Genomic DNA, 15,180 nt, shown 5'->3' on the forward strand with positions numbered 1-15,180 from the left:
TTCTATTATTATTTGCGATTTGCACACATTCATGTCGAGCCACCCATACTTGGTTTACTAGAACAGCTTCCACAGAGAGGTCGGCTTCTGTCTGGAGAAAAGGAAAACAGGCGAGGGAAAATAAAAATGAAAATGTCAAATGAAGAGTTACCTGATGCAAAAAATATTTACTTATATTCAAGAGCCTTAAAGAAGGAGCTGTGACGATTCATAGACATAGGTAATGGCAAGTGTTCTGAAGATGCCACATTTTGATGGAAAACAGCCAGTATCACTTTTTTTTCATTTATTCCTTTATTTACTTTTTAAAAGTAAATATTGGGAAGAATGATTTCCATCTGCCGTATAATTAAAAGTACAAATGCATAAGAAAGTAGCCACCATTGTCAGTTTCATTGACATAAACAAAGATTTTAAAGAGTGTTTGAGTTGGAATTCCCAGTGTAGTTGTTTTGATATAGACTGGTGCCCTGGAGCACATTCTGGTACACTGCTTCAGACATTTAAGTAGTGTCCGTGATAAAACCGTGGCCGATTTTCTGCAGAATGGGGCAAATAGTGGTGCCCTCATCACATTTTTCAAGACAGTTGGAATTTGCTGTCTAGTTTTAGATCATGTTGAGCTGTACAGAAGAGGGAAAATGGAAAAGAATCGTCGGGGCCTTTGAGGATAATAGTTATAACATAAAATAATTTATTTATATATATTATATTTTTATATCTATAATATATATATATATATAAATAAAATAATGTATATCTATGTTAATTATATATATATAGATTATTATATATATAGTATGTATATTTATACATATATAGAGATAGTAGATTTTATATATATAATATATAGCCATAGATCTATAATTATATATTATAAAGAATAGAAATCTATATATATAATGATAATATATAATAGAATTATATATATATTTATGTTATATATAATAATAGGATAATAGATATAATAATATATATATATATATATGTATATATATATATATATATATATATATCATATAGTATATATATATGTATCTTTATATAGATATATATATATATATATAGTATATATTATATATATACATATATATAGTATATATATATAGTATATATAGATATATATATAGTATATATATATTATCATATATATATATATAGAGAGAGAGAGAGATAGAGAGAGAGAGAGAGAGAGAGAGAGAGAGAGAGAGAGAGAGAGAGAGAGAGAGAGAGAGAATTTCTTATATGAAACTTTTAATTTTTTTCAAATTCCCATTTAATTATATTACGGCGTCAATAACCTACATGTTGTGACGCCAGTATAAGTAGACACAAATTAGGCAATCAGTCTTGATGAGCGAACCATGACCAGAATACATTAAAACCCGATAAAGGAAGGAATAGGACAGAAGACGGGAAAAAGAGTATGGCCTGGATAATATGCAAAGAAATAAGCAGTCATGTGAGTGGGAAGAAATTGAACCACATATTTGCTGTGGGTCTTTAGTAAGCACTTGGTCAAATTCGAAGATCAGCAGTTTGATGGGCATTTTGAAAGAAGAGGACACTGGAAAGACTCGGCGACTTAATTATGTTACTGCACCATAACACGAGACCAGCATTGATGACAGTGGATAGTGTATCAGACAGGAGGTCAGTGTTGGTCATGGATCCACCGAGTCCTGTGGTGTTTGTCGTCATAATGGAGGAAACGACTGTAGGGTGCAGAAAAGGAGATCCCAGGTAGCTGCTATGTGCAGATGTTGTGATCTTGGCAGCTATATCAAATAAGCGGTCGTAGGAACGCCTAAGTATTGAAAGGGAGAATGTCATGTAGAGGAGCGGACTGAAATTCATCGACACCAAAACATCACTTGCGGTGGTTGGAAATGAAGCAAAAGAAAGAGTATTCAGGCAAGTGGTCATTGAGATGCTGTGAGGAGTGTTGGAGTGAACTACTCTGTGTGCTGGATATAACGAGAACTAAAAGGGAAGAGGAAGTGAATCACTGTTGTTGTGGAATGTTACTTTGGTAGCACACTGGCCAGCGAAGCTGGATTTGGTATGGGGAGGACGCTGAAGAGTATCAGTAGTCTGGGTCGAGTGAAGAGATCCCTTAACGAATGGTCAATAAAAGTATCCCTTCAGTAAATAGAGCAAAAATTGTTGTGTGCAAAACGCCTGTACTACAATAAGCAGAAAAGACCTGGCACCACCAAAGAAAACGGAGATATCTGAAGGTATGCTCATAGGGTGTTTAGATTCATGACCTAAGTGTTTCAGGAAGATCATATGACAAATGGGAAAGTACTGAGGAGAAGAGGGGTCTGGAATCTCAAAGATCGAATAATTTTGGATATATAATAAGAGATGAGTAACAGTTAGTCAGAAAAGTAGTGTGTATGTGTGCAGTACAGGTTTATCAGCCCTCTTTGTCTCTACTTGATTCTGGCAGTATTGACCTGGCTTGAGCATTGGAATTTTAGTGGCCTAATTGCTGATACATCTTTCTTGAATGTGTCCAAGAATGTCATCTTCCGTGCTCAGTTTTACGGTGTGTTTCTATTCCATTTCTCTCTCTTGTAGCTGGGACTTCTCCAGTCATACTACTTAGCTTAATTTAAGTTTATTCGTAAGGAAAACAGATGTTACTGTGGTGTGTGTACACCTTAGAGATTGATGATCTCGTGATTAATGTGGGTGAGGGGAATTTAGTCTTACTTTTTCAATAATTAATTTTATGTCAAGTGAATGGCCCATTTAATAGCCTTTTTATGATTTTTTCAGTTGCTGTTAACACAGATTACGGCCGGTTACACTTGCACTGTGTACCGGGCTGGCTCTGCATCCCCTATGATGTTAGACGTGCAGGTGTTTCTAAAAGAAAGAGCAGATAACAGATTGGTGTTTTGATTTTGGTTGCTGCTCTCTGAGTTTTCAAGGCAAAAGTGGCTCGGTTAGTGAGGTCCATCATGAAGGTTCCTCGCTTAATTAAGTATCATTATCGGCGCCTAAAATTGAACTCTAGTCAGGTTTGGTAGATATGTTTCATTTATAGCTTGCCTCTCAGATTTGTCTTTGGTGGAAAATTCTTACGTGTCAACTGCAGTTGGTTTCAGTTCGCAGAAGACGTTTGGTTGATATTCTTTTTAAAATGTTTCCTTCCTTCATTGCTGTGTACGATGGGAGATTCTAATCTTTCCAATTTTTTTTTTTATTATTTCCAGTCGCAGTATATTACCCAGTTTAACACTCTCTTCTAATGTTGAAAGAATGTAGAGTACGGGTATTACCTTTTACAATAAGAACTTTTTCCTCTTTCTTAGGGGAGGCGTTTTACAAAGAATTTAGAGAAAGAGACTTTCCCCATTCTTGATCGAAAACTGTCACTTGTGGTGACTAGATTTTTGTCTTCTGTTTCAGTTTTATTCAGTCGTAACCCGCGCAACTTCTAAGATTCAATGTAGATGATTTGGTCATCCAAATCAACCACTTGAGCAGAGTAGGAGGTATGCAAAGGTTGCCTGACGAAGTGCCAGGCTCTTGGTATACTGATGCAACATATTTCAATACATACAGGGGATTGTGGCCCTTAGTAGGGGAAGGTCTTTATGATTTTTTTTTACTATGGTGAGGTGCTCTATAGAAAAAATGTGATGGAGATGTCATGTGTTGCAGAATATTACAGCATCTTATAGAGGTCTTAATTACCATAGTTTCTCAAACAGTTCATTCTACTTCCTGTTTCACCTGCGTCAGTAACTCGGGGAAAAGTCTTTCAAGGGAAATTTGACAATGGAGGTATTGCAGTAGAAGGCTGAAAAGCCATCAATGATAGTATTTTTTCAGAGCATGCTTAACATCCTTTTAAATTCATCTCGGTGGTAATTGATACTGTTATAATACGATAAAAACTAAATCTGATTTACGAAATTATTCCTTGTTGTTATTTGTTACAGTTATCGAACACTCCCGTTCCCATGATCCATGTTGTTTCGTTCCCCCCCATCCCCTTCACTTATTAGTATTAGTATTTAATGACGGTGAAATTTTATCTTGGGTAAGCCATGTGCTTACTGTGAGAACCGTTAAAGGTTAATTGATTGCAGAGTATCGGTCTAGAGCTTGATTTTTCCAGTCTTCAAATCTTGTGTCATTATTGAAGACTTGTATTATAGTTCACTTATACTGTTCTAGATCACTATTCGCAATTATTTTGTCCTTTTTTTCGTGTCCATTGCATTTTAAATTTGTTATATTTAAATATTTTTGGTATTCCTTTAGCTGTGGTTTTATCCAGCTTTTACCAGTATCAATGATTTAATGTAAATAATGGCTGTGTTAGTGGTTGTGAATATTTCCCAACAAAGAAAACTTTGACGCTAGATCAAGATCAGTCTCCTTTCTTGTTGCCAGGTTGTGGGCACGACTTCTGGCTCCAGTTCTTCAACTACATCGCCGACAGTGTCTTTGCCGAAAGGAACCATCATCGCGGATAGCCATATCATCATCAATGCAGGTGAGCCTCTCTCTCTCTCTCTCTCTCTCTCTCTCTCTCTCTCTCTCTCTCTCTCTCTCTCTCTCATAGGCTTGAAAATACTAGCCGTCACATTATTTGGAATATTGTTTTTTTTTCATTTAATTATCAGTTTTATCAAATCACATGTAGAGGCAGGTAACAAATGAATTTTTTTTATGGTTGGTTTGTTAATACTATCCATGATGTTAGTTCATGATAGAACTAAGTCTTTGCTAGCCCCAAGTTTAACTCTCTCTCTCTCTCTCTCTCTCTCTCTCTCTCTTCTCTCTCTCTCTCTCTCTCTCTCAAAAGAAATGCTCAGTTGTTTTGGGGTTATTGATGATTATTTTACAGTTTTGTATGTTCAAACAATAGGAAATAATCAAATATCATGTACACTTACTTACATAGTATTTGCAAAAGAGAATAGTTAAAATTTCTTGGTGAATTTCCTGTATCTTTTAAATTGACCTTTTTGCTGTCGGTATGTCAGTGGAATGGAATTCTACATTCCCTGCCTATTTCCTTAAAGCTCTCTCTGCTGGTAACCAACCAGGAACAAGCAAAAGAAAGACATCAACAATGCTAACTGTTATTTTGCTTATAAACATTCTTGTATCTTCTGGGATTAGAAAAGAAAACCTGAGGGAGATGTTACAGTCAATGGATATGCATAGGTGTGTTGGTGAGAGACCCCAGTTTATTAGTACTTGATTTTCCTGTCTCTTAGTGTCTAGATTGGTTACCATTGCGCTTATTGTTCATGATCTGTGATTTGCTGACGGGCTTCGTTTTCATTTCATGGTGGTTCAGAGAGCAATGCCTCGCGTTCCTACACCTCACTTACCCCTGTCAACCCTAGCCTAGGTAAGGCAACCTTATTTGACTCTTGAGAGAGGTCTTGGTTGGTGCCATTGCTTTATATATATATATAATATCTCTCTCTCTATTATATATACAATCATTCTTGTTGTTGTAACTCTGGTTGTAGGTTATGATTGTTGTATGACCCGGTGTTCTGAATGTTGTGGCCGCAGTTAACACACAGTACTGATATGACGTCTTATGAATGAATACACTGTTTATGATTTGGTTTTGTCTCCTCTTTGTCTAGAGTACTACTATATATATATATATATATATATATATATATATATATATATATATATATATATATACACACATATATATATATACATATATATATACATATATGTATATATATATATAATCAGAGCTTTCTCCTTCACGTCTTGATTTGAACTTGGGTTTGCTGTCTGTACTATTTTATGTTATCTGTTATAGCTTTATGTGTACTATGTTCATTTGTTTGTTTGTTGATTTAGTTTCCTGTCGCTTCAGAAAACGTACTCAAAGAATTTTCTTTCTTACACTATTGGTTGCATACTTAGCTTTTTTTTTCACGATTGCATTATCTGATTTGACTTCCGGTTTTGCTTTTTACGTTTTTAATTGGCTTGATTTGCTGTTCATTTGAGATTTTTGGATGATTTTCTCTTTGCCACTCTTTCATGACCGTGTACAGTGTGCTCGTAAACTGTTTAGTAAGTGCAAGAATGGTGAAGTGGTGTAACCGTAATGACCGTTTGACTTTTATTGGACGCTATAAATATAACATATATATATATATATATATTATATATATATATATATATATATATATATATATATATATATATATATATATATATATATATATACACACACACACACACACAAACACGTATATCGGTCCCCGCTATTGCATCCCCACTCTTTTTCCATATCTCGGCTACTGATAAGGTCACTAATGTGAAAGTATTCGGTGTGAAATTATCTACTCAGTGAAATTCTCTCTCTCTCTCTCTCTCTCTCTCTCTCTCTCTCTCTCTCAAACCTAAATTTAAAGCATTTAAAACGGCACCTCTGAATTTTTTTTTTTTTTTTTTTTTTTACTCTGAGGTTGCACTTTGTTAAAGTCTCCTTTTACTGTTGTTTCCTCTCTCTCTCTCTCTCTTCTCTTCCTCCTTCCTCTCTTCCTCTCTTCCTCATCCCCCCTCTCTCTCTCTATCTCTCATCTGAATAAAAAAGTTCCTCTCTCTCTTCTCTCTCTCTCTCTCTCTCTCTCTCTCTCTCTCTCTCTCTCTCTCTCTCAACATATTCCGACAAGAAAATGAATAAAGTGAACCTTGTGAATATCCTAATTGATGCATTAGGAAAAAGAATGCCAAAAGCATGTAAACTGTGTAAGGTGTGGTATAGCATAGTTAATCCACAAAACCTAATCAGAAAATGTGCTGCATGCAACATTCCGACCCATCCACAGTGTCTGAGGTAATGCAAGATATGAGAAAAGACACAAGAATTTTTTGCTCAACATGTCTACCATGGATAGACAATGTTATTAAATCAAGATTGAATGTACAAATAGTTGAGGTGAATAAGAAGAAGAAGATGAAGAAGAAGAAGAAGAAGAAGAAGAAGAAGAAGAAGAAAACGTAAGAGAAGTAAACAAAACTGAAATGACAGAAAAAGATAAGGAAAACAAGAACAAGATAAAAGTATGGATGCAGAGATACTCATTGATACTACATATGAGGCTATAAAGCAGCATACCTACGAAGAAATAAATTACGATATGACAGCACAAAAGAAAATGCCGAAGAGGCTCTACCCAGATCTACACAATGACGGGAAAGAGGAAAAAATATACAAAAAAGACAAAGTCTGCAACCTTTTGAAAAGAGGCGGGAATTGCAGATATGGAGAAAAAATGTTACTACAAACATCCTAAGGTATGTCACAACTATGAAATATATGGTAAATGTGCATACTTAGATGGATATGAGGATGATTGCAGAGATCTACATCCAAAAATATGCAAAAACCTAAAAGAAGAAAAGGATGTAAGTTCGACAAAAAAATGTAAATATATGCACCTCCCTGTAGCCATGAAAAATAATCAAATAAATAACCAATCAAGCAATAAAATCCAAAATAAGAAAGAAACAAATAAAGAGAGGAATGAAGAATATCAGGTAAAAGAAAAAAAGCAAGCCATCAACGAGATATGCAGAGGTGCCAGCAAAAAATTTCAATGCATCAGCTCCAAGATTCTACTCAAGAGATAATAACTGTTTTTATTATGCTAGGGGATATTGCAGATATGGAGAAAATTGCAGATTCAGACACAAAATGAATAATTATGAATGAAGGAAGAACAAATATTATGGAAAAGTTGGATTTTTTTGTTTTTAATGTCAGAATTTTTCTTGGAAATGAAAAAAAAGAACAACATACCAGAACAGGGAAAGAGACTTGGGAAAATCCTTATTATTACCAATATTAAATGAAGGAGAAAACACGCAAACCATCATAGTGATGAATGCGCAGGGTTTAGTTAACGAGTAACTCAAAAAGAAAAATAGAGTACTTAGAAGAACTAACCCAAACCAAATTGAAAAGAAAATAGATATAATGAATATAAGTGAAACCTTGGTATTCCCAAGAGACTGGGAATGATGATCAAATAAAAAAAGGGTTTCAAACTTATAGATCAGATAGAAAAAATAGGAATCAAGGGGGAACCGCAATATATGGGAAAGACAAAAAACAAGGAAAAATATATGAGAAATATAGTAACTCAGAATGTAACTAATAGCGGTAGAATTTGAATCTGAAAAATTAATGAACAAGTAAGTAATTATAGAGCCATCCTAATCACTAAAGAGTTTGACTTAATAATAGAAAAACCATTGGATATATATGTTAGAAATCACAGGACTGGACTATTCTCCTATCTGGAGACTTCAACTTTCCTTTCGTAGACTGGAAAGAACGAAATAGGAGATTGTGGATGTACTTATACATATAAAAAAGAGAGTAATAGTAGTGCAGAAGATAAGAGGCAATTCGAAAAGCTATTAGATATGCTACTAGAATACAACATTCAACAAATAAATCACCTGCCAACAAGAAAGAAAATACTTTAGACCTAGTATTTGTGAACGAGATGAATTATGTTAAAGAAATAATAGTTTATAATGCGAGTATTTCAGACCATAATGTCATAGAATTAACAGTCCATTCCAAAGCAAGTGAAAACAGAGATAAGCAAGAAATGAAAAAGTGGGAAGGATATGGAAAATACAACTTCTACAGTAAAAATATAAAATGGTCAGAAATAAATGAAGAATTAAACAAAGATTGGGATAATATTTTCGTAAGTGATGACATAAAGGTAAATACGGAGATATTATATAAAAAAATATTAGAGAAAATAGTGGATAAATATTTACCGAAGAAGAAAAGTAAACATCAGTCATGCATACCAAGAGACAGAAGGATCTTGTTCCAGAAAATCAGAAAGTGGAAAAAAGGTCTAGCAAAAAAAAAAAAATGCAAGGAAAGTTATAGAAACTAAAAAGTAAGATAGAAAATGCAGAACAAAAGATTATACAATCAAAAGAAAATGAAAACGGGACTTGGAAGAAAAAACCCAAAAAACCCCTATTAAATATCAAGCAAAACCCAAACTACTATTATCTCATATGCGAAGAAGATGAATAAAAGAAGAATAGAAATAGGCCCTCTAAAGAATTGAAGGGAGATTAACGAATGAAAAAAAGGAAATTTGCAACATACTGGCAGAACGATATAAGGAGAGAATTCACCCCTAGAATAGATAATGAAGATAATGATATAGAAGTAAGGGATGAAAATAGTGAATATTTAGCTGACATAGATATTAATGAAGCTGATATTGTGCAGGCTATTAATGAAATTAAAAATGGAGCTGCTGCAGGGCCTGATGGAATTCCTGCTATTTTGTTAAAGAAAGTAGTTCATTCTATCGCAAAGCCACTTGCAATATTATTAAGACAAAGTGTAGATACAGGCAAGATTATGATGAGCACAAATTCGCATATATTACCCCTACTTTCAAAAGTGGATCAAGACTAGAGGCAAGTAATTAATAGGCCTGTGAGTCTAACATCACATATTATGAAAGTGTATGAAAGGGTAATGAAGAAAATATTATGAAACATTTAATAAAAAATAATTTGTTTAATAAAGGACAACATGGTTTTCGTACCCGGAAAAAGTACACAAACCCAACTGTTAGTCCACCGTGAGAACATATTCAAAAATATGAAAAGCGAAATGAAACAGATGTGGTTTATTTAGACTTTGCAAAAGCTTTTTGATAAAGTAGACCATAATATATTAGCGAAGAAAATTAGAAAACACAATATCGTGGATAAAGTAGGAGATGGTTAAAAGAATTTTTACACAACAGAAACCAGATAGTTATTGCAAACGACGAGAAAATCGGATGAAGCCAAGGTAATATCCGGTGTGCCGCAAGGTACGGTGTTAGCTGCAATACTGTTTGTTATTATGATTGAAGACATAGACAATAATGTTAAGGATTCGGTAGTGAGTAGTTTCGCAGATGACACAAGAATAAGTAGAGAAATTACTTGTGATGAAGATAGGAAACGCTCTACAAAGAGACCTTAACAAGTATATGATTGGGCAGAGGTAAATAGGATGGTATTTAACTCTGATAAATTTGAATCAATAAATTATGGAGACAGAGAAAGAAAGCTATATGCATATAAGGGACCTAATAATGAGACAATCACAAATAAGGAAGCAGTTAAAGACCTTGGTGTGATGATGAATAGGAACATGTTATGCAATGATCAAATAGCAACTCTGTTGGCAAAATGTAAAGCAAAATGGGAATGTTGTTACGGCACTTCAAAACAAGAAAAGCTGAACACATGATTATGATTATGCTTTATAAAACATATGTTCGTAGTCCACTTGAATATTGCAATATGATATGGTACCCACACTATCAAAAGGATATTGCACAAATAGAGAGTGTACAAAGGTCCTTTACAGCTAGAATAGAAGAAGTTAAAGACCTTCCTTGAACTAACTGGGAAAGACTACAATTCTTAAAATTATATAGTCTAGAAAGGAGAAGAGAACGCTACATGATAATTCAGGCATGGAAACAGATAGAAGGAATAGCAGAAAATATCATGGAACTAAAAATATCAGAAAGAGCAAGCAGAGGTAGATTAATAGTGCCCAAAAACTATACCAGGAAAAATAAGGAAAGCACACAGGACATTAATCCACTACGCACCAGCATCGTATGCAGCGTCTATTCAATGCGTTGCCAGCTCATCTGAGGAATATATCAGGAGTGAGCGTAGATGTGTTTTAAGAATAAGCTCGACAAATATCTAACTGCATCCCAGACCATCCAAGATTGGAAGATGCAAAATATACCGGAAGATGTACTAGCAACTCTCGGTAGACATTAGAGTGCCTCACACTGAGGGACCTGGGGCAAACCCGAACAAGATGTAAGGTCTGTAAGGTCTCTCTCTCTCTCTCTCTCTCTCTTCTCTCTCTCTCTCTCTCAGAATAAAATTGTCCTCTCTCTCTCTATCTCTCATCCCCTGCTCTCTCTATCTCTCTCTCTCTCGAATGTCTTCTCTCTCTCTCTCTCTCTCGCTCTCTCAGAATAAAAGTTCTCTCTCTCGCTCTCTCTCTCTCTCTCAGAATAAAAAGTTTCTCTCTCTCTCTAAAAGTCTCTCTCTCTCTCTCTCTCTCTCTCTCTCTCTCTCCTCAGAATAAAAAGTTCCTCTCTCTCTCTCTCTCTCTCTCTCTCTCTCTCTCTCAGAAATAAAAAAGTTCCTCTCTCTCTCTCTGTCTCTCTCTCTCTCTCTCTCTCTTCTCTCTTCTCAGAATAAAAAAGCCCTCTCTCTCTCTCTCTCTCTCTCCTCCTCTCTCCTCTCCTCTCAGAATAAAAAGTTTCCTCTCTCTCTCTCTCTCTCTCTTTTTTTTCTCTCTCTCTCTCTCTCTCAGAATAAAAAAGTTCCTCTCTCTCTCTCTCTCTCTCTCTCTCTCCTTCTCTCTCTCTCTCTCTCTCTCTCTCTCTCTCTCTCTCTCTCTCAGAATAAAAAGTGTAGATACAGGCAAGATTTATGATGAGCACAAATTAGCATATATCACCCCTACTTTCAAAAGTGGATCAAGACTAGAGGCAAGTAATTATAGGCCTGTGAGTTCTAACATCACAATATTATGAAAGTGTATGAAAGGGTAATGAAGAAAAATATATGAAACATTTATAAAATAATTTGTTTAACTAAAGGACAACACGGTGTTTCGTACCCGGAAAAAGTACAGAAACCCAACTGTTAGTCCACCGTGAGAACATATTCAAAAATATGAAAAGCGGAAATGAAACAGATGTGGTTTATCTAGACTTTGCAAAAAGCTTTTGACAAAGTAGACCATAATATATTAGCAAAGAAAATTAGAAAACACAATATCGTAGATAAAGTAGGAAGATGGTTAAAAGAATTTTTACACAACAGAAAACAGATAGTTATTGCAAACGATGAGAAATCGGATGAAACCAAGGTAATATCCGGTGTGCCACAAGGTACGGTGCTAGCTGCAATATTGTTTGTTTATTATGATTGAAGACATAGACAGTAATGTTAAGGATTCGGTAGTGAGTAGTTTCGCTGATGACACAAGAATAAGTAGAGAAATTACTTGTGATGAAGATAGGAACGCTCTACAAAGAGACCTTAACAAAGTATATGATTGGGCAGAGGTAAATAGGATGGTATTTAACTCTGATAAATTTGAATCAAATAAATTATGGAGACAGAGAAAGAAAGCTATATGCATATAAGGGACCTAATAATGAGACAATCACAAATAAGGAAGCAGTTAAAGACCTTGGTGTGATGATGAATAGGAACATGTTATGCAATGATCAAATAGCAACTCTTGGCAAAATGTAAAGCAAAAATGGGAATGTTGTTACGGCACTTCAAAACAAGAAAAGCTGAACACATGATTATGCTTTATAAAACATATGTTCGTAGTCCACTTGAATATTGCAATATGATATGGTACACTATCAAAAGGATATTGCACAAATGAGAGTGTACAAAGGTCCTTTACAGCTAGAATAGAAGAAGTTAAAGACCTTGACTACTGGGAAAGACTACAAATTCTTAAAATTATATAGTCTAGAAAAGAGAAGAAGAGGAAACGCTACATGATAATTCAGGCATGGAAACAGATAGAAGGAATAGCAGAAAATATCATGGGACTAAAAATATCAGAAAGAGCAAGCAGAGGTAGATTAATAGTGCCCAAAACTATACCAGGAAAAATAAGGAAAACAGAAAGCACACAGGACATTATCCACTACGCACCAGCATCGATAATGCAGCGTCTATTCAATGCGTTGCCAGCTCATCTGAGGAATATATCAGGAGTGAGCGTAGATGTGTTAAGAATAAGCTCGACAAATATCTCAAACTGCATCCCAGACCATCCAAGATTGGAAGATGCAAAATATACCGGAAGATGTACTAAGCAAACTCTCTGGTAGACATTAGAGGTGCCTCACACTGAGGGACCTCGGGGCAACCCAGAACAAGATGTAAGGTCTGTAAGGTAAGGTAAGGTCTCTCTCTCAGAATAAAAAGTTCCTCTCTCTCTCTCTCTCTCTCTCTCTCTCTCTCTCCTCTCTCTCTTCCAGAATAAAAAGTTCCTCTCTCTCTCTCTCTCTCTCTCTCTCAGAATAAAAAGTTCCGCTCTCTCTCTCTCTCTCTCTCTCTCTCTCTCTCTCTCTCTCTCAGAATCTCTCTCAGAATAAAAACAAAATTCCTACTCTCTCTCTCTCTCTCTCTCTCTCTCTCAGAATAAAAAGTTCCTCTCTCTCTCCTCTCTCTCTCTCAGAATAAAAAGTTCCTCTCTCTCTCTCTCTCTCTCAGAATAAAAAGTTCCCCTCTCTCTCTCTCTCTCTCTCTCTCTTCTCTCTCTCTCTCTCTTCTCTCTCTCTCTCTCTCTCTCAGAATAAAAAGTTCCTCTCTCTCCTCTCCTCTCTCTTCATCTCTCTCTCTCTCTCTCTCTCTCTCTCTCTCTCTCTCAGAATAAAAAGTTCCAAGGCTAAGAAGCAAGTGCTTCATGGTGTAAACAAGCGGTGAGTTTGATATTCAAGAGGACCTTCTATTGCATTTGAAGCCCATAGCGAGCAGATCCTAATATCTTTTAATAATACGGATTATGTGGAACACTTAAGCTTGATATTTACACAGGCTCTGTAACTTGACCCAAAATATATGACTTGTCTCACCCCTAAATATTTGCGTACGTGTAGAAAATTGCCTTCATGAAGTATATATATATATATATATATATATATATATATATATATATATATATATATATATATATATATATATATATATATATATATATATATATATATATACACACACACACTATACCCTGCTACGGACGTCACAATGTTATTTTAATCTTCAAGAAGTGTAATACACTGAGAAGCTTAGAGAGCATTTTGTATATTACAGTTACATATGTATATTTGTACAAATGTGATCAGTATATATATATATATATATATATATATATATATATATATATATATATATAATATATATATATATATTATTTATATATATTATATATATATGTATGTATATATATATATTTGTATGTATGTATATATATATGTATGTATAACTGAATCACGAAAGTTAGGAACGTGATAAATCCAGAAGTAAAGGTATATGCCACGAGGGAAAATAAACAACGGAGTATCTGCGAGATCTTTCTACGTTCAAACGTCCTTTGCTTATCAGAACTGACTTACATGAGGAAATGACAATACACGAAAGGTTGTATAACTGACAGATAGGGATTATAAAGAGATTAATACCTAGAATCCAACACACCTGGAAGATGAGTAACCTTCCCAAACAAGCAAAAACATGGGTACAATTAAAAGTTAAAGACAATCTGCTCAGACACAAGGACAAGACAATTATAGGATTATTATAGGTGACAGCTATTCAGAACTTTGGTAAACAAAAACATATTCACAATACATATTCACAATACATATTAAACATACATACACAACGAAGATATCTCTAAGGCAACAAATTTTTATTTAAGTCTGTAACTATATCTTTGAGGTCATTCTTAAACATGTTACAAATACAAGGGTCTAAATGAAACAGGCCACGACTAATACTGAAATTACAATGAGAAGCAAGTTGTATTAAAGGAGATTCTAAAAGATTTCGTGATAAGACATCTTTTGACATTGTAATTACTGAACTACCAACCCTTTTAATGTGTTATTATAGGAAAAAACAAGGTTGATTTGCGACGAGTAGTTTGTACGCGTGAAAGTTTAAAGCTAGACCTGGTTTAAAGAAGATAAAAACTATTAAACGTACGTTGCAAAGAGGGCTACTGTACTTTTGAGACTGACTTTATAATGCACTATACACTTTCACGGCGGAAGAAATTTAATTCTCAACGTATTTAAAAGATTTTTTTTTTTTGCTTCATCAGATATCTATAATAAACTAGCACTTTTCGTCAGTTGTGAAATCCCATACTATTGCATAGTGCAGACTTGCTAACCCCTGCTATTGCCAATGGGAGTAAATCTAATGCCATGGATTTTGGTACGTAATTAAATGATAAAGAATGTCAAGATATTTGTTCATGATTTGATTTTAATAGTTTTACCTTGATCAAAGTTTATCGTAGGGGGGCAAATCCAGTGGCAG

At 34.8% G+C, this 15,180-nt stretch overlaps 1 protein-coding gene across 1 annotated transcript in view; it reads left to right on the plus strand.

Annotated features, from left to right (window-relative positions):
• Window positions 1-15,180, plus strand: part of LOC135207258 (DNA-binding protein RFX2-like) — a gene marked incomplete in the record, with an annotated part of 462,694 nt that overhangs the window by 173,330 nt on the left and 274,184 nt on the right. The window contains 2 exon segments of the mRNA XM_064238912.1: window positions 4,417-4,519; window positions 5,333-5,386. Of these exon segments, the coding sequence (XP_064094982.1) occupies window positions 4,417-4,519; window positions 5,333-5,386 (157 nt within the window).

The sequence above is a fragment of the Macrobrachium nipponense genome, chromosome 32, assembly GCF_015104395.2.
Source record: "Macrobrachium nipponense isolate FS-2020 chromosome 32, ASM1510439v2, whole genome shotgun sequence".
In the NCBI taxonomy this organism is placed as follows: Eukaryota; Metazoa; Arthropoda; class Malacostraca; order Decapoda; family Palaemonidae; genus Macrobrachium; species Macrobrachium nipponense.